General features: G+C 40.8%; 1 protein-coding gene across 1 annotated transcript in view; it reads right to left on the bottom strand.

The window, feature by feature from the left end:
• Window positions 1-2069: 2069 nt before the first annotated feature.
• LOC113067158 (tenascin-X-like) overlaps window positions 2070-21286 on the bottom strand; it is a 120287-nt gene continuing 101070 nt past the window's right edge. The window contains exons 31-50 of the mRNA XM_026239439.1: window positions 18991-19260; window positions 18635-18898; window positions 18152-18418; window positions 17690-17974; window positions 16948-17226; window positions 16718-16861; window positions 16337-16601; window positions 15913-16019; window positions 15728-15833; window positions 5836-5913; window positions 5725-5742; window positions 4372-4453; window positions 4194-4284; window positions 4027-4103; window positions 3623-3757; window positions 3411-3533; window positions 3169-3332; window positions 2644-2779; window positions 2417-2537; window positions 2070-2320 (exon numbers count right to left, since the gene is read on the bottom strand). Coding sequence (XP_026095224.1) covers window positions 2298-2320; window positions 2417-2537; window positions 2644-2779; window positions 3169-3332; window positions 3411-3533; window positions 3623-3757; window positions 4027-4103; window positions 4194-4284; window positions 4372-4453; window positions 5725-5742; window positions 5836-5913; window positions 15728-15833; window positions 15913-16019; window positions 16337-16601; window positions 16718-16861; window positions 16948-17226; window positions 17690-17974; window positions 18152-18418; window positions 18635-18898; window positions 18991-19260 — 3035 coding nt within the window. The 3' untranslated portion in view covers window positions 2070-2297. The remainder of the gene's footprint in view (window positions 2321-2416; window positions 2538-2643; window positions 2780-3168; window positions 3333-3410; window positions 3534-3622; window positions 3758-4026; window positions 4104-4193; window positions 4285-4371; window positions 4454-5724; window positions 5743-5835; window positions 5914-15727; window positions 15834-15912; window positions 16020-16336; window positions 16602-16717; window positions 16862-16947; window positions 17227-17689; window positions 17975-18151; window positions 18419-18634; window positions 18899-18990; window positions 19261-21286) is intronic.

Consider the following 21286-nt stretch of genomic DNA (forward strand, 5'->3'; position numbering starts at 1 on the left):
TGCCTTCGTGCCTGTGAATGCTGCCTCCGAAGGCAGAGGTAATGCGCATCAGGTGAAAACAATCAGGCATGATGAGTCCAGGCAATCGGTTATGGGAAATGAAGTCCAGGATGGTGTGGCAAAGGTATGAGATGAAGACCCGTCTGGTGGCTATCAAGGGCACACCAGCTGGTGATCATGACAATCTTTAAATGCACTTACTTTCAAATTAAGAATAGCAGGTGAATTTATCATATCTGAGGGTATCATGTTTGGGTATAAAATGAGCATCTCAGTCAATCTCTGTACCTCTAGGAGAAATCTATACATCACTTCTGTGCAGTGATTCCGTGGGGTTCTCTGGGCCTGAGCTCATCTCAGATAGTCAGTGGAAATGAATGCTGTGCTCAGATGAGTCCATATTTCAGCTTGTTTCTTGGAAAAATGGACGTTAGTTCTCAGTCCCAAAATTAGCAAACAGCATGAATGACTGGAATATGTGTGAAGGTACCATTGACATGGAGGCAAATGTTTTGAAAACATCTGCTGGTGTTGGTCCATTGTGTTTTCTGAGGTCCAAGGTCCAAGCAGCCGTAAACCAGGAAGTTTTAGAGCACTTCATGCTTCCTGCTGCTGACCAACTTTATGGAGATGCAGATTTCATTTTCCAACAGGACTCTGCACCTGCACACAGTGCCAGAACTACCAGTACCTGGTTTAAGGTCCTTGGTCTCCCTGTTCTTAACTGGCCAGCAAACTCGCCTGACCTTAACCACATAGAAAATCTATGAGGTATTTTGAAGAGTAAGATGCGATATGTCAGACCCAACAATACAGAAGAGCTGAAGGCCACCATCAGATCAACCTGGGCTCTCATAACACCTGAGCAGTGCCACAGACTGATCGACTCCATGCCACGCAGCATTGCTGCAGTAATTCAGACAAAAGGAGCCACAACTAAGTATTGAGTGCTGTACATGATTATACTTTTCATTTGGCCAAGATTTCTAAAAATCCTTATTGGTCTTAAGTAATATTCTTATTTTCTGAGATACTGAATTTGGGATTTTCCTCAGTTGTCAATTATAATCACCAAAATGAAAAGAAATAAGCATGTAAATATATCAGTCTGTGTGTAAGGAATGAATATAATATACAAGTTTCACTTTTTGAATGGAATTAGTGAAATAAATAAACTTTTTGATGATGTTCTAATTATAAGACCAGCACCTGTATACTGCCATCAAGATAATGTCTTTTGTGAGAAAGTTAGTAGATCAAGACAATGCCAGGTATCATTCTGCATGTGCTACAACAGCGTAGTTTTGTAGACACAGAGTGAATGTGCTAGACTGGCCTGACTGCAGTCCAGATCTGTCTCCTATTGAAAATGTCATGAGAAAGCAGAATCACTGACAAGACCGGACCAAAATTGTGCTTGCAAAACTTAAACAGTTTGTACCCGCAATTCCCAAACAATTAAACACTATAATTAAAAGGAAAGTTGACATGAAACAGTGTTAAAAATGCCTTTGTCTTTTTTTTCTTTTCTTTTTTTGGAAGTGTGTTGCAGACACTAAAATCAAAATTTTTTGTGCTGTGTGTAAGATTTTGATTACTAAAACATACAAAATACTATAATATGTTTGCAGATATTTAAAAAATGATTGAACTGACTGACACCATCGGATGTGAACAAAACTTGAACTGAATTAAGATGGATGATGGCTCTATCGTCTTCTGTAGAGCTGCTTTTGCTTGCATCTTGCAACATCAACACTGGTATTGAACTTAATGGAATTAACATTTGACTAACTGGAGCTGAATAGAACTATTTGCAGTTGATTGATTAACTTTTTCATTGATTTGAAGAAAACCAATACTGACCCGACTTAAGCTAAATAATGACCTCATTGTCTTTTAGAGCTGATTTGTATCAGAATCTCTATAACTGTTTATGCCGTTTCATGTCCATCACTGTTAAGCTGCTTTGACACAATCTGTATTGTATAAAGTTCTATAGAAATAAAGGTGACTTGACGACTGTATAACCATTTCATCTACATAGTACAGGAAAGCAGATGATAATGTTGTTTTGTTATATATTTTATTAATATAAAATTAGCTACAACATTTAATTAGTGATGTACAATATATTATGCAAGAATTAACAAACTCTAAATTAATGTTGAATAATATATGTACATTATATAATTCTGTTACATCTAGGCATACACATACTGTAGCATATTAAAATAAATTCATTTTCAAATACATTTTTACATATGTGTTCAGCCACTTTTTTATCCACCTGCACATCAACGTTTGGAGCAGACCACATCTATATTTAGAAATACAAAATATCAATTAAATTTCAGATATATTTGATAAGCCTGAACAGGTGTGCTCATCACACAGACATTAACAGCACACTAACCTCTGTGGTAATCCGGATGCACATTTTCATAGATGGGATACAAAAGGTTCTCCTGTTCACTGCGCAGTTTTCTTGCACGGAGCACGTCTCGCACGCACTGATAGAGGTACGAGTACTGGCACTGGTGCAACACACATGAAGAATAAATTAGATTTCATATATCTGTGTCTGTGTGTGTTCTCTCTGTTTCAAATGAAGTGTAGTGTGTTGTACTGATGAGCTCTCACCTCTGTCTGCACCATGTGTGTGCGATGAATCCTCAGTTGAAACACAACACTGTAGATGTCCACTGTGTCCCCAGTGTCCAGCTGCTGAAGGACTCTGTCAAGAGCAATAAAGGTTCCCGTGCGCCCCACTCCAGCACTGTCAGAGATAAAATAATGCACAGAGATAAACTTCTGAAAATGATCTATGTACTAGATAAAGTTGCTTAGTAGCAAGTATACTAGATTTAAATGGGTAGAATATTCTACTTTGTATTCTGCTTTGCTTTCTTTGAGTTATATTTGTCAATTAAATTAAGAAAGAAATTTCCATTTGGGGCAATGCCTAAATCAGGGATGGACAACTTCAGTCCTGGAAAGCCACTGTCCTGCAGTCCCTAATCAAACACACCTGATTTTTAGGACATCCTGAAACAGGTTAGATTTCTCAGGTGTGTTTGATTAGTGATGCTAAACTCTAATACCTAAGAGTATTCATAGACTACACATCATTATGATCAAGGTAGTGCTGTAAAAATGACTGTCCACCTGCAGTGCACTACAGTGGCTCCAGAGAAGGGCGTCCGGTTGATATAGTCTCTCACAGTCCGCACGAACTGAATGAGTGACTGCGTGATCTCTGGAACTCCATGATCCGGCCACACAGTGTAATGAAACTGACGTACGACTCGGGAATAGTTAGGCTGTTCCTCCTGTACAGACATGCCACACAGCTCATTAGTGTATTCCTATCAGAATTCATCGGTGAGAAACCGAGACATTATACCTACATTACAGATCTTGAATTCTCGGATGGTCCATTCGGGCAGCACAGACTCTGACTGCATCTGAACGACCAGATCGCCATAATACAGGGGCTCCAGATCAAATGGCCAGTAATGGTCACACTTCACCTATGTACGAGAGTCAAACACAAATTCATTAAGTTAATGTCAAGAGAACCTCATGAGCAGAAGAATCATGTTTGATCATATGCACATACCCTTCCTTTCTCAACACATTGTGTCACCATAACTATGTTGTGCACATTCTGCTCCCAGACCATCTTCCAGAAATCATCTTTAGTGCCGGGCAAAGGACCCTGAGTTGCTATATACTCCCGTCTGAAGTTATTGCCCTTATTAAGAAACAATGTAATATTTTAGTTAAGAGTCATTGGTTAGTTTTAGGATGGAAACATGTACTTGCAATATTTTTGCCAACTCTTTACACTATATTTGTTGCTATTTATACTTGGTGTGAACGGTATCTAACACTATTTACTGTATTTATATATATATATATATATATATATATATATATATATATATATATATATATATATATATATATATATATATATATATAGTTTTCAATTCAGTGTTTTAACATGAGCAAAGATCTTACAGGAATATAGCTGGCATTAATATAATCTGAGCAGGAGTCATCATCAACATAGGACAGCTTCACCCTTGTAGAATCATCTGTTCAAAGAACCAGTCAAAATAAATGTAGAATTATATTACAATAAAATTAGATATTTAACAAATACTATTATTTTTTGATAAACATACAAGGCAGTATATTGTTGTAGCGATTTTTGCCTCTGTTTTCAGGCAATAACGCTGCGTCTTGAGGTTGGTTACGACCAACATCCTTCAGGTCCTGAAAGCAGAACAAAGGATTAATGTGTTCATTCTGAAATGAGAATCATTCTAAATATCATGTTATGAAATATGGAGGATATTTTACCTCATATTCATCAGAAAGGAGGTAGCTGGAATCTGCTCGAAGTTTAGCTAAATGTGACTCAAAATTTGTGAAGCTGATGGGACTGTATTAAAAAAAAAAAAAAAAAAGATAATTATAAAAAAATTCAGAATTCATTCAAACAATGCACAGTATACCAAAACTAGAGGCTAAAGCTTGATAACAAAATTTGATGTTGGTTTGAGAAAGCCAACATGGGCAGCCTCGAGGCAAAAGAGTCAGATGACAGGAAACGAATTGCAAAGAAAATGTATGAATTTAACTGATTGTCCTCTAGAGCAGTGGCTCTGAAAGTGTTTTCAAGTCATGTCAGATACATTGTATTTACGAGTTAAACGCACATGAACGCCAGCACAAAGTTGTAATTACGACTGGGAAATTTGGGGGCATGTCAATGAAAACATGACAGAATCGATGGATCGATGGATGCAACATCTGTTGTTGACTGTAACTTTTTATTTGAAATTGATAGACAGGATTGCAATATAACCATTAATATGTTTTTTATGCAATACAGATTAAAGTGGCTTCATATTTTTTTTTTTTTTTAATTAAAACACAAAACACACCTGATGCAAATTTTTTGCTCTTAATTTTCTATAAGCAGAGTTAACATCCCTGTTGTATTTTTTTTTTCTTGTCATTTATTAAAAGAAGGTACACCACCATCTTGTGCAGACTTCACCATCTCAACTGACTTGAACGAACCCGACATCATAATAATGACTTGTCAACTGGTAAGAACAAAACTTCCAAGGAGGACTTGAACGCAGCATGAGATCCAGTTCTGGGGACCCACTTCTCTGCATACTTTGCATGTCTTTCCTATTTAACACAACTGATTCAGATCATCATCTCATTAGGAGAGAGATCCATGAACTGAACTGAGTGTGTCAGGTAAGAGAAGCATACAAAATTTGCAAGTGGGTCCCCAGGACTGGTATTCAGAACCACTGCCCTAGCATTTCTATGGGAAAATCTATGGGAAATGTATTATTTTTAATAATTATTCATATAAAAAATCTCATCAGTCTGAAAAAGATATTGCAAAAAACTACGCAGGGCCAAGGTCTCAGCCAATTTTGGTGCTTGTAGCAATGAAGCCCTAGGAAGAGATTGTCAGAAATTTCTTAAGCCAAAATAAATATTATAAAAGATCCTGCTGCTGCTACCTTCGTTATAGTATGTAATAATGCAGAAATATGACATAATACAATGCTAAAACAATTTTCATGTGTAGCTGCAATTATATTGTGAATTAAGAGCTTCAGACTTAATGTAGCATTCTTTTACAGATCTACATCATATGTTTCGCTCGGATATGAAGTACAGTACCTTGAGACACGACGGTTCCTAAAACACAGAAGAAAATAACATTGTAATAAGATATCATTATTAATCTGCTATTGTAACCTTTAATGACAATATAAATGCAGTCCCTCTTACCCTCTAACAATGACATGAGTTCCTGGGGGTTGTCTTTCTCTTCTCAAACTCATTCTGATCACAGGCTCTTGTGCACTCCTGGTAAATACAAAAACCTGTCATCACTAATTAATTACTGCCTGACACTTGTCATCTTCTGTATCGGAATAGATTGTTCTGTTGCTCAGCCAAAGTCCATCATCACTAACTTTAAACCATCATCAGAAACCCATCAGCCATAAGTCAAATTGATCATCATAAACCCATAATTCCAAGCATAGAATAATTGATGTATCACTAAAAAAACACTACAAAACCTGTATCTACTTGTCTGTCAAAATTATTCAATCCCCACTCATTTTTAAAAAAATGTGTGAAATCAATCCAATGGAATGGCAGAACGCAGGCAGGGTTATGAGGTGACCAGGAAGCTTAAAGCCACATCCCGAACAAATAGTGCTATTTTCTTATAGGTCAAAGCAAGTCACTCTCTGGGATGTAGGAAGTATGGCAACGAAATGCAGGGTTTCGTTACCTTTCAGGGAACACCGGTTACACTCGTAACCTGAGGCGATCCCTATCCAGGGAACTCGTGCTGCATCAAAATACTGTGGGAACAGGGCCGTGCACAGACATTTTGAGGGGCAGTGGCCTAAACCAAAAAAAGGGGCACTGAGGGGGTGGTTGCTTGTTAACACAAATTTTCCAATTATTACAAAATGTACAATTAAAAAAGAAGACAGTACACGCTCAAAATATCTTCCTGTTCTGCATCTGTCTCTTCCCTCTCTGTCTCATTGTATTGCCTTTCTTTCTCATTCTGAACTTTTTCTGTCTCTGGCTCAGTTCCAAGACCTTCACTTTTACTCCGTTGAATTGATTCCGAAGCATTTTCATCTTAATATAGAGAATGAATAACAAACCTGTTACAATCATATTTTAAATACAATTGTTAGGCTTTAGTGCTAATTAAATGTATGTTCTTGTAATATAATTACTCTTCCATTCAAATAATTTAATGTCTATCTTTCTTGTTATAAAACTCTAGCATATTCAGAATCCTTTATTGTCAGCCAATTTAACAACACTTGCCTGTAAGTGTCTGATTTGGCTGATGCTGAATGGGCTCTCCCTCACTCTCTGAGCCTGCCTCTGCCTCATCTTCAATGGAGTAATAAGTAATAGACATTTAATTTCATATTAGCATACAGCCTAAATCTATATATACAACTCATTTAGAGCCTATGATGTGTTAGTCTCAACTAAGACAAGTGATTATAATGGGAGATATACTTACAATAATTAAACAGACAAACTGTCTGCTAACTGTTCTATATGATGATTTACCTGCTGGCTTGCTGGAGCTTTGAATCCATGTTTGCAACGTTGAACTGCCTAGCAGCCTCCCTTCTCTCTTTCTCTCTCTGTCTCTGTCTTCTTTTTTGTGAAGGCATTGTTTTTTTTTTTATGGTTGTCTTGTCTACAAAGTGTGCCAACAACAGAAAATGTAGTTATTTGTATTAGATCTGATCTGATCGAGAGTACAATTATAATTTGATTAGACAAGCAGCTTCTTAGAATGTGGATATATTGTACAAGTTGTTAGCACTAGTAGAAGACCAAGAGCACAAAACATTACCGACATAAATACAAATAAATTTTTTTTTTTAGCAGATTCAACCACTGTCTTGCATAGCCTATCTGTTAATGTGACAGCTTTCGTGAAATGTCGTGTTCACAAGCGCCGCAGACACATACTGTGAGTGATGCTGCGGAGTGCGGAGCGAGCGGGAAAACCTGGAGCGGGTTCGCGGAATCAACGGAATGCTTTGAGCGGAGCGTTGGGGAAGGGGCACCTCAGTCGATGAGGGCAGAGGGGCAGTGGCTCTGGCCACCGGGCCACCCCCCTGTGCACGGCCCTGTGTGGGAATGATAATATATATATATTATATATATATATTATCATATAATATATATTATATATATATATATATATATATATATATATATATATATATATATATATATATATATATATATATATATATATTATAGTCACAGTTATCATCAACTCAACATCTGCTTGGTCGCTGGAAAACCTTTCTTAAGTGAACCTAAGCAGACAAACAACTGATCAGCTTTCCTCCACAGGGTAGCTCTGTGGACATAAAGGTCCAGCACTTTGGCTAGACACACCAGATTAAGCTTCTCTTGGTCTGGAGTTAAAAATGGAGGAGGACAGAAGGCCTGCAGCACTATGAGCCGTGACATATTAGTGGGCACCTTTGAAACATAAGCCGGCCTCGGTTGCAGAAAAGCAATGGTGCAACCAACAGGGTTGAACTCTCCTACTCTTTTAAGAGATGGTATTGCCAGAAGAAACATTATCTATATTATTGAAAACTCCTAGAAATCCTAGTACTGAACATGTCCAACATGCATTTAATAATCACTTTCAAAAGGTTGTGTATTTTTTGCCTATTACCAAAGGCAATAATGTAATCTACCTTTATCATCCAAACATCCATTTTCCAGGCATTTAATTTGTCCAATGTTGATTCAGAAGTGTTTGACCATTGTATTTTTACGATTTTTTTTTCTTCTTCAAAGACTTAATATCTGTAGAGTTCAGATTTATCAGGTTTCAGGTTTATCTGGAGTTGACCTTATCAGTAATAGATTGACCTTATCAGTAATACCTGATTGTGGCGAGTGGGGCGGGGCCGAGAGGCGTGGGAACGAGGAGTGAGGCCAGGTGTAGTGATTGGAGATGAGCTACACCTGCGCCCCACCGCCAGTATCGAGTCCCACGTAGGAGATGGAAGGATATAAAACTGGAGCAACTATAGTGAAGGACGAGAGAGGACCAGGCCTGGGACATTATTTTATGTGTTTACTTTTTATTTGTGAGCGTCAGTCACCGTGAGGGGCTGACGCGCCGTTTTGTATTTACTTTGAATATTAAAATTATGTTTTTGATTGTGCGCCGGTTCCCGCCTCCTTCTTCCGGATGATTAGGAAGTTGTATCGTTACAGTTTTATATCCTTCCATCTCCTACGTGGGACTCGATACTGGCGGTGGGGCGCAGGTGTAGCTCATCTCCAATCACTACACCTGGCCTCACTCCTCGTTCCCACGCCTCTCGGCCCCGCCCCACTCGCCACAGTGATATTCCTGTATGGACTCTCACTGGCATAGCTAATTAAGTTGTGGCCTAATGGTTAGAGATTTGGACTCATAACCCAAAGGTTAGGGGGTTTGAGTCTTGGGCTGGCAGGGATTGTAAGTGGGGGTAGTGAATATACCGTGCTCTCTCCACCCTCAAAACCATGACAGAGGTGCCCTTGAACAAGGCACTGAACACACAACTGCTCCCTGGTTGCTGCAGCATAAATGACTGCCCACTGCTCTGGGTGTGTGTGCGCACTTTGGATGGGTTAAATGCAGAGCACGAATTCCTGAGTATGGGTCACCATACTTGGCTGTATGTTACATCACTTTAATGATTTCTAAGATCATTCAAAGTACTCAGATACACACATCTTCCTTTATGGTGATTATAACCATCCATCTCTCTCTCTCTCTCTCTCTCTCTCTCTCTCTAAGACTTTGCCCAGATTTCAGCAGTTTGTTGATTGTACAACAAAGGGGATATAAGATCTTAAATCTCTTACCCTACTGACTACGCTTATATCTTACATCAAGGGTAGTGTGTCAACTTACATGGATCCTCTACAGTTTGCATATCAAACTTATATTGGTGTAGATGATGCACCCATTTACATGTTACAAAGGACCCATGCACATCTGGACAAATGATCTGTTCTTATCATCTGATCCTGGTTGTATCTCTCTATTAGTTTTATTGGATCTTAGTGCTGCGTTCGACACTATTGACCATCATTCTCTTGAATAGACTAGAAAACTTTGCTGGCATTAATGGAAATGCATTAGCATGGTCAAATCATACTTATCTGACCACCATCAAGTTGTTGCATTGAATGAAGAGGTATCATATAGATCAAGTGCTGTAGGGAGTACCTCAAGGCTCAGTACTAGGGCTGCTACTTTTCACGCTTTACATGTTACTTTTACAGTACCTTGGGAGATATCATCAGGAAGCACAGTGTTAGCTTTCACTGTTATGCTGATGATACACAGCTATATATTTCTTTGAGGCCCGGAGAAACATATCAATTTGAAAAATTTACGGATTGCATATTCAATATAAAAACCTGGATGAGGAGTAATTTCTTCCTGCTAAATTCTGAAAAAAACAGAAGGGTTAATTATAGGACCTTCAAATTCTGCATGTAATAACCTAGAACGCTGTCTAAGACTTGATTGCTGCTCTGTCAATTCTTCATCATCACTTAGGAACCTAGGTGTGCTATTTGATCGCAATCTTTCTGTTACAGAGGAGGTTCCTGTACCGCCTCCCTTGCACCTTCAAAGGGGGCCATCGCCCGAATATTAGTTTTACTATGAACTCCATTTCCCACAAGGCCTCACACCTGGGACTAATTACACCTACACCTTCACCTCATTTCCACACTCATATAAACTGCTCACACACACACACATTTGCCCCAGCTGTCAGTTCTGAGCGTTATTACCCGTGTTTTGTTTTCTTCTCTTGACCCTGGACTGTTTCACGTTACTGATTGTTCTCTGCCAGCCTCGACTTCCTGCCTGATTACCCGACTCTGTCTCTGCCTCGCCCCCATTGCTCAGTTTGCTGTTGTTTGACCCCGTCTGTTTGACTATCCTAAATAAAGAGCTGTAAATGGATCAAACTCCGTCTGGTTCTTTGCAACAGAAGACTTCGCCATTTAGTGATCCAGCGGCCTTCGCACAACTCTCCACCGAATTGACTGCCCAAGCATCTCAGCTGGCATCACAACTGCATCAGCTGAACCGACTGACAATTCTAACGGAGGAGCTAGTTCAAGCATTGCAAGGTATCCGTCATTCGAAAACCAGCGCCATGGCTGCCCAACCGCCAGCGCCAAGTAACCCTTAACCGTTGATGACTTCCCCGGTCAGCCCTCGCCTCGCCTTCCCAGAACGGTTTGACGGAACTCCGACCAAATGTAGGGGTTTCCTGTTACAGTGCTCTCTTTTTGTCAATCAACAGTCGCTATTATACCTCACAGAATCCAGCCGTATAGCATTTGTTTGTTCGCTGCTCACCGGGAAGGCGTTAGAGTGGGCAACAGCAGTCTGGAGGACAGATGGTTCCGCTTTCCCCTCATTCGATGCATTCCTTCAACAGTTCCGTGAGGTATTCAAACATTCTACGGAGAGAGGAGATGCAGCTATTAACCCTTATTCAAGGAAGGAGCTCGGCTGCGGAGTATGTCCTCTCATTCCGCACACTTGCAGCTCAAACCACCTGGGTCGAGGACACACTGAAACTGCTGTTTCGAAAAGGATTAAGAACAGAGTTACAGTCCGAATTGGCTTGCCGTGACGAGGGTAGGAATCTGAATTAATTAATTGATCTCACCATCCGAATTGACAATTTGATCCGCTCACGACGCCCAACACAAGCTCCAGTCCACACGTCTCACGAAGCGGCCATGAATCTGAGGAACGTGAACGTCGAATGCAGAATCACCTCTGTCTTTACTGCGGTCAACTGGGTCATATGAGGACTTCCTGCCCTGTACATCCGTCGACAAGGTCTCAATCGGTGAGTCAACAAACGAAGAACACCCCCTCCTCCTCTTGCTTTAATCTACCAGCACAGTTAATCGCTCAGAACAAAGTATTTCTGACTTCAGCACTCGTAGATTCGGGGGCAGCGGGGAATTTCATTTCAAGTGAGTTTGTTACTCAGTGCCAATTGACCCTAACTCCCTGTAACTCACTCTTGGCAGTGGAGGCGCTAGATGGACGACCCCTCGGTGACGGGAGGATTCTCCAGATCACGGAGGAAGCCACGCTCCTCATTGGAACCTTACATACAGAAACCATCCGATTCTATGTCAACAATTCATCCACTCACTCCATTATCCTTGGACTACCCTGGCTGCGCACCCATAACCCTCACATCTCCTGGAGAGAGAATCAAATTATCCAGTGGGACCCCTCTTGTCAAGTTTGCTGTTTGTCCAAGATTTCAAGAATCCACAGCAAGGTCTCTGAACCTTCTGCTCCGGACATTAACAGCCTAAACGTGCCAGTTGAGTACTCTGACTTAATCGAGGCCTTCAGCAAGAGAAAAGCATCTCAATTACCTGAACACCGCTCTGTAGACTGCGCTATTGACCTAATGCCCGGTACCACACTGCCTAAGGGAAGAATCTTCCCTCTCTCACAACCAGAATCTGAACCAATGAAGCACTACATCGAGGAAGAATCAGCCAAGGGCTTCATCAGACCTTCATCTTCACCAGCTTCAGGCGGGTTCTTTTTTGTTAAAAAGAAGAATGGGGGATTGCGGCCCTGTATTGACTATCGTGGCCTGAATGATATCACTGTGAAATTTCGTTACCCACTGCCATTGGTTCCGGCTGCGTTGGAACAACTCAATCGGGCCAAATTCTACACCAAATTGGATCTCCGCAATGCTTATAATCTCCTCTGCATTCGTGCGGGGGATGAGTGGAAGACCGCCTTCTCAACCACTAGTGGGCACTATGAGTATCTTGTCATGCCCTTCGGCCTAGCCAACAGTCCGTCTGTCTTCCAGTCTTTCATGAATGACGTCTTTCGGGACATGCTAAATAAATGGGTAATAGTATACATCGACGACATCTTAATCTACTCTAACATAATGGAGGAAAATGTCTGTCACGTCCGGTCAGCGTTAAATCATCTCATCCAGCATCAACTCTATGCCAAAGCTGAGAAATGCAAATTCCACCAGACCAGTATATCATTTCTGGGGTACGTGATCAGTCAGCAGGGAGTCGCCATGGAGGACAAAAAGGTTAGTGCAGTTCTGGAATGGCCTTTATCTCAAACAGTGAAGGAGGTTTCGCCAATTTTTACCGCCGCTTTATCAGGAACTTCAGTACTATTGCTTCACCTTTAACCACCATGACAAACCATCATACAACCCGTCTAAGTTGGTCCATAGAATCACGTCAGGCTTTCGAAGAATTAAAGATCAGATTCACTTCAGCACCCATCTTACGTCACCCAGATCCTGAACGGCAGTTCATCGTCGAGGTCGACGCTTCTATCACAGGGGTAGGGGCAGTTCTATCACAACGTCATGGACAACCGGCCAAGATGTACCCATGCTCATTCTTCTCTCGCAAATTGTCTGATGCTGAAAGCAATTATGATGTGGGCAATCGTGAGCTTCTGGCTATGAAATTGGCCCTTGAGGAGTGGCGACATTGGTTAGACGGATCCACACACCTCTTCATTGTACTCACCGACCACAAAAACTTGGAATATCTCCGTTCAGCCAAACGTCTCTGCTGAACTACTAGAGCCTCTCCTCGTCTCGGCTGAACTACCAGAGTCTCTCCTCGCCTCTGCGGAACTTCCAGAGCCTCATCACGTCTCAGCCGAGCTCTCTGAGCACTCGACTGATCCTGTCGTGGCCATGGAGGCTACCCTTAACTTGTTCATGTTCTCTGTTTCAGACTTGCCTAACCAGACTTGCTCTCCTGTTAATTCGAACCCACTGTGGTGGTCTTCCGCGCCGCCCTGGTGGGCTTCTGTCTCGACCACACGGATGTGGTGGTCTTCTGCTATGCCCGGGTGGGCCTCATGTTATGTCCTTCCTGGACTTGTGTTTTGTTGTTGTTTTTTTGTTTGTTTTTGCTCCTCTTCTGTCTGTTTCCATCTATGGACCTGGCCCTCAGCCCCTCCCCCTGATTTAACGCCGGTCCACCTCCCTCCTGGGTTCCTTGTCTTTGTCTTTCTCTCTGTTTCCCTCTAAGGACCTGGCCCTCCGTCCCTCCCCCTGATCCTCCGCCGGTTCAACTCTCTCCTGGGCTCCTTGTTTTTGTGTTTGCACTTCTTGTCTCTGTTTCCCCATTTTACCTGGTCCTCTTGTCTCTGTTTCCCAATTTTACCTGGTCCTCTTGTCTCTGTTTCCCCATGTTACCTGGCCCTCCGTCACTTCCCCTGGTCCTCCGCTGCTCCACCTCCCTCTTGGTTTCTTCTTGGGTTCGGGTGGAGCATCTGGTAGCTGCTCCGTGGAGGAGGGGGTAATGTCACGCTGTCTGGTCTCTGTTTCCATAGGTGTCCACTAGTGGGCTCACTTCCCCTTAGGCACCTCACCGTAGGCACTACAATTCCCACTAGCCTTGTCCTTTCATCACAGTAATTGCACTCCTGTTAATTGCACCAGGTGCCTTAACTTATTAATCATTAGCCTTCCTATATTTACCAGTCTTTTCCTGTTGTCTGGTGGAGTCCTTTCCTTCCGTTTCCTGCCGTACCCAGTTCCTGTTCCTCTTTCGATTCCTGTTCCCTTCCTGTCCCTTCCTTGTTTGTTTATTTGGATTGTTTTTCTGGTTTTGACCCCGGCTTGTTTGGATTACGATTTGGATTACCTCAATAAACACTTACTGCAATTGGATCTCTCTTTCCCTGTGTTTCACTGGATAGCCGAACGTCACAATAAATTTGGGTGGATCTGTCCAATATTGGGTCTTCCAGTTCTTGAACAGTTTTCGTAACTTGAAATGGCAATGATCTACAGATGAGGATAACTACGCCCCATGCATGAGAGCTAAATGTGATTTAAGATATCTATTCAATACTTTTTGGCCAATTTTCCAACTTGTAATTTTGATATCAAGACTACCTTTTAGTTTTTTTTTCTTCATAAATTACTATCTTAGAATATTATAATCTATGAATAAAATGAAGAAGGAAAGAAAAAAAAGCTTCTGTTTTTTCAAGTGTCTCGTGAATGCAGCCTTCAGCCTCATTGATATGTGAATGTGTGAAGAAACATCTCGTTTTACATCACACTTTGCATCACACTTTGCTTTCCAGCGCAGCAATTTAACTTTCTATATCAGTCAGATGGGTGTCAATATAATCCAACATCTCTACTCGAAGTGGAAGTTCATTTAAAACTTCAGCTAAGCTATTGGTTTAACACAAACGCCACTGTTTTACTGAGATTGGTTGCATATATGAATGGGGTTTTATATTGTATATATAAAATAACTGTGCACTGTTACTCTGCGTTCTTCCATTGCAATGCCTTCTTAGTCCTGGCCACGTGACTAGGGAACTGTTGCAATATGCTGTTATTGATGTAAATAAACATATTTAAAAAACGCATTATTTATACTGTATCAATACTAAGCATACAAAAATATTACAAATAATACAGCTTCAGCAACTATTTGTTTGAAAAAAATAGTAAAAAATTTAGTGTTGGTATTTGACTTAACGCTGGTTTGCCACCTGTCATAAAATAAATAAAGAGGATGATGATGTCACACATTACTGTCACACAAAATCAAATTCAAGGAGATGACAGATGAAAGAGAAAGTTTTTTTTTTTTATTGTGTAAAAAAGATGTTATATGTTAGTTCTTACTAAGTCTCTCTATCCACCTCCTTACACTGATGTTTATAGTGTCATTGGTAAGTATACATTTTGAATGTTGATGAATTTGACTGATAGCATTGTTGATTTTTTTAAAAATTTGATAAAATTGGTACTGTAAATTATTTTGTTCAAGATAATTGTGTAGTGATCTGATATGATGACAGCCTGTTCATAAATCTTCATTGTTAACCAGTTGCCACAAACCCAGCATCACTAACACTTCCTATATGCAAATTCATCATCAGTATCCCCTTAAGTCACGTGTGCAAGGGGTCTGCAATGTCCAGGATGTTGTATTTGAGTTTTAGATTTGATGGATTTAATACTGACTTTTGATGACCATAGTAAAGTGCAAAATGCAAAACAGTACTTACATTTTGTGGACTTTCCGTCTGCAGATCAGCAGAACAATTAGTCCCACCATGGTGGCGATGAGGAAGAGTCCAGCACTGACCCCTTCGATGACCCCACTCAATGGCTCTGAACGCACACAAATATGAACATTTAACAAGCACACCTTACCAATCTGCATATGATATGGTCAAGCCACGTGTAATACCTGCGTCTGTCGTGATGGGCTTGGACAGGTATGTATCAGTATAGAGCGGAGAGATAAACTCCTCATCTTTCTCACCGAAAAGTTTTGTAAACGCTCGAACACTGAGTCTGAAAATCATAAGACAAACAGTTAAAAAGATCACCAAATTACCTTACTGCGAGCTCAAATATAAGTACAAAGGTTGCATTGTTCAAGGCATTTAACCTACACATGTTTGTTAATAATGGCATGAATGTGGATCTGAGCCCCTTAGAATCATGTGTTCAAGGGCTAAATGTGAGGTTAAGGATAGGTTTAACTCTTTAAACTCACATGAATCGACTCCTGATACATTTGTTTAGTGTTGGATACAATGATCATGTGAGAACACCCTATCAGCAACAGACCGCACAGGCTATTTTCTGACTAGCATCAGATTTATCACCTGTATGCTGTCTTGGGTTTCAGTTGCCCATCACAGTAGATCGCCTGCTGTTGCAAGGCATCAGTTGATGTTTTCTGATCACATCTTCCTCCAAGTCTCTCCATGCCTGATCCCAGATGAATCTCAAACTCCTGCACTGTGTTTTGGCTCTCTTCGCAGTGACTGAGGAAGTAACTGGTCTGATAAGCTTTGACGGAGCTGTTGGATCTGTAGTCCAGGTATGAGGGAAGAGGATGATGCTGGTATGGATGCTGGTTTTCACTGTCTGAATCCAACCAAAGAGAGGGATCACTGTATTACTTTGGTCATGTAAGGAGACAACAGGGTCTGGCTTAGACATATGTGCATAAGATAAAAAAAGAGGAAAAAATGTCTTCCTACCAGCAGATTCAGTTATGATGATGGTGAAGTATTTCACGGCACCATTGATATCACTGAACCAGCTGCAGTTGAACTTGAAGGATATGGTTGACTTATTAACCTGAACTGTATTCTCATCGATGCGAATTGAGGGCAGAGGTGGACCTGAGAAGACATGAACTATTCAGTAAACGTTACAGTCAAAAAGTTATCTAATGATTTATATCAAACACAAAAAAGCCCTAACTCACGGTCTATCATTGTGACCACATTTTCCATGACTGCCTCACTGGTCATACTGTCAGAGATGACTTTGACAGAGACAATGTACTGCTTATGAGGCTCCAGATCTTTGATCAGATAGATGGTGTTCTCTTTGACTGTGCGCTGGGAGTACATCATCCTCAGAGAGTCCTTTCTCAAGCACTCTATGGTGTAAGAGTCAAAGTCAGCTTCGGGGGGACTCCAGGAACAGGAAATGGCTGTAGAGTTCTGAGGACGGCAGTGCAGACTCTGGACACGCTCAGGCTCTAAAGACAGGAAAAAACACACATTGCACTACTACTATACCTATTACCTACAGATAATGCCATATGTTTTAGTTTTTGAATGGTTTATTACTGTGGAATAGATCAGCTGTTCTCAACTCTGGTCCTTGAAATCCACTTTGCTGTAAAGTTTGCTGAGCTCTGACCCTAATCTAACACACCTCTAGGTCTTCAGAGCCTAGAAAGTAGCAGTTGAGTTTGATCAGATTTAAAGCTAAACTTTGCAGGAAAGTGGCTCTCGAGGGCCAGAGTTGAGAACTACTGCAACAGACATTTGTCTTACAAGTCTCTATAGGCAGACAGATTGCTGTAAAACTGCTAAACTATGATCTTGTCCAAACTGAGATGGTTCTGGTGACCAGCAGTCTTTCTGGTGTGGCTTTACTGGATAAATTATATAAAATAAAACGGACTCTTATACATATGTGTCTGGTTCTCCACTGACTTGTCCTGATGCTCCTGTGGACCGGAGAGCTGTAGGTAGGGTTGTTGGTTCCAGCACCGCTGACCGTACGCAGGCTGATGTTGTACTGACGGCCAGGGTACATGCCTTTCAGAATACGGTTTCCAGATGTGGGGCTGTGGTAGGGGTTAAACACAGACAGGTGGTCCCTTGGGCTCCACTGAAGGTCAAAGTCATCATAATCAGTGTTTTCTGGACTGCTCCAGGTGATCTCCAGTGAAGTGTTAGTGATTTCTCCAAATGAGAATGAGACTGGTGGCCTAGGGTCTAAAATAAATTAGAGAAATTAAGGGAAATGAATAAAATCAGAACTGCAATTAAGTACTGATTCTAAAGTTAATTTGAAGGAAACTGTGACTCATCTTAAGGTCTTTTGAGATCTATTCAACACATCAGATTCATGTTGTCACGTATTATTTAGTATGATTTACAGGACACACTTACCTGTCCTGCCAGTAGTATTTGCCATGTTTGTTAGATCTCCACTGTGTGTAAGGACGACGGCCTGGTAAAGTCGTCCAGGCACCAGCCTTTCAAACATGTAACTTCTGCTCTCCGGGCCCAAACTCTGCTCCGCATGTTGAGTCCCATCAGGATTGTAGATCAGGAGGGTGTAGCGGCTCACTTCACCCCCGGCCTGTTTCCAGCTCAACCACAGACTCTCAGAGCCTGTTCTACTGTCAGCATGCAAGAACGTCACAGCTGCAGGAACTACAAAAAACACATTCAACAAAGGCATTGATTAAAGTCTTGGCATGTACTGCAATATTTATTCACTTTACCTTCATGAACAAATGTGACCAAAGCAGTAAAACTGGGATGAATATAATGATTGTGTAACCGCTGCAACTGGGCCTGACATTGAACTGTATCATAACTAAAATCAAAAATCTACATTTTGGGTACTGGCAAATTTATGTTGTTCACCTGTCCGGGCCCAGATGGATGTGTCATTGGTCTGATCTCCACTGCGGGTCAGAACAACCACCTTGTACAGCATCCCAGGTTGAAGGTTCTGGAAAGAACAGTCCTGCTTGTTCACAATTACTGTTTTCTGATCATGCAAGCTTTCATCTCTAGCATACAGAAAAACATCAAATCCATCAAACTCCCCGTCTGGCAGATCCCAGTGGAACGACAAGCTTGTGGTCGAGTTGCTTATGATGGACAGGTTATTAACAGTCGCTGGACCTAAAACAAACACATTTTCAAACACTTTAACAGGTCAATTCATCTGCTGTATTACCCCATGTTAAAACTGAAAAAAAAGGCAATCTACACACTGGTTCTGCCCTCAGTAATGACATCTTTGCTGCTGATTCCTCCACTGATGGTTTGTATCATGATGCGATATTTTCTTCCTGGAGTGAGCTGTCTGAAGTTGTGCTGGCTGGCTTCTGCAGTTTGAGAGCTATTAGACACCAGAGTTCCTCTGTCATCTAGCAGCTGCAGTTGATAGCTGTCATACACCCCTCGACCCGGCTGCCATGACACCAGCAGACTAGACGTGCTGTTCTGGTTCTCCACCAGTAGAGCAGTCACGGAAGAGGGTACTGCAGAGGAAATGAGTAATACAGCAACAGATGAAGGAGTCATGAACTGAGAAATTCCCTTGATCTTTTTACATATGGATAGGATTGGAATGTTGTGGAAAGTGCCGCCCTATGACGATATAATGTGGCTAAACACTGGCACCACAGAAGACGACCAATGCCTGCTTCTAGCTAAGCCACTAGACGGCAAGCCTACAACCTTTAGCCAAAAAAAGTGTAACTGCCAATGCTATCACTTCCGTTGTGGCAGTACGTGGGAAAGGAGACCAAATAGGCTGTTTTATATATGGATGTTAATGTAGGAGAGACTTCACTAAGCAGAAGAAACAGCGTATCATTTACTGAATCGACAGCCTATTGGCCAATCAAGCAGTATTTAAAGGTAACAATACTTTTGGATTGAACTACTTTTAGAGTTTACACTGGAAAAAATGCAGAAAAATGCAAAGAAGTCACTGATGCAAGTGTGATTCACCTCACGGCATTCTAATTAATCACTCTGGTTAGTAAGACAGACCCTCTCATCTCCCAATAGTTAGACAATCTCAGCTTCTACATTACTGCCTGTACTCCCTGCACACTGATTCATGCAATTCATGCATATTACCACCTTCATGCTTTACTGGAGAAAAGCTGTTATTTGGATGCTGAGCTGTATTGGATTTCTGTCAGATATATAATTTGGTGTTGAGGCCAAATAATTCAATATTATTCTTATCTCCTTCATAATCATAATCTAGAATTTAGATATTTAGATAAAGTCAATTTAAAATCAGGATATTGAGTCACACCGGAGGACATAGTTTTCAGTCACAAAATGTACAAAGTTCTTACGCTTGTAGAATTATATGGCTGAAAAAAAAAGATTGCCATTTACTAAAATTGGCACTAAGGAAAATTATGCCTGAGGTATTTATTAACATTTTATGCTTTACTTTTTAATTTATAAAAGTGGTAATTTATTGAACCAGACAGTCACACCATAGGACAATTCTGACATTTGGTTCAAAAATGTAAAAATCCAAATAACACAGCAGCTTTTATAACAACAGGTCCATGTAGGACAAAAAAGGTTTAAATTTAATGACATAATGTCAATAATAAAAATGCCACGTCATGTCAACAACCCTATTACAGATCATTTGAAAGGTACTGAGTATTTATGCATTTTTGATGTATGTTCTGTTCTGCGTTGCATCGAATTCAGCAAAAGTTATCAGATTACAACAGCCTCCTCCCATCATTCAAGTATACTACATTAGCGACAAGAAGATTCGAACACACTATGTGCAGAAAAGTCAATGAAGAAGCTGTAAAAGTGAACGAAATACACTGCTGTCTAGCTGTGATCATGACTATGCTTGGTCATATCGTATAGTTCGATGAATGCTTGAGTAATTATTTTGAAGAATATATAGAAAGACTGGAATGTTTTTGGAATTTCCATGTAAATGACATTGAGGACAAGCAAAGAAATGTTCCGTGCTGCTTAGTGTGTGTGGTGCAAAACCATATTTCACATTACATTCAGTGCTTGCACCAACACAGCCCTCTACTATGACTTATGCAAACAATGTAGCTGCATTTAAACATCATTACAGTCAAGCGCTGTCAAAGATTGTTCAGCGCTTTCATTTTCAAAATTGTAAGCAGAAACCAAGTCAAAGCATTTCTAATTACATTGTTGAGCTTCGATATCTCTCTGTGCAATGTGCTTTTGGAGATCAGTTAGATACCACGCTGATAGACTTGTGTGTCCGGTTGTGGATGAGCCGCTACAATGATGCCTACTGGCTGAACCCATGCTCACATTTAAAGAGGCAGAGGAAAAGGCATTAGCCACAGAGACAGCATTGTTAAATGCTCATCTACTTCGTCAGCAACAACATGAATCACTGCCTCAAGATGATGTTCATTATGCAGCCCATACACATGCATCAGCACACAAAGCCATATTTGCAGACTTTTCTGGGCTCTGCGATTGCAGTTTGGATTGTCAACAGCAGTTTCAATATTTCAAAGATTT

Source organism: Carassius auratus, chromosome 50 (genome assembly GCF_003368295.1).
Source record: "Carassius auratus strain Wakin chromosome 50, ASM336829v1, whole genome shotgun sequence".
Lineage (NCBI taxonomy): Eukaryota > Metazoa > Chordata > Actinopteri > Cypriniformes > Cyprinidae > Carassius > Carassius auratus.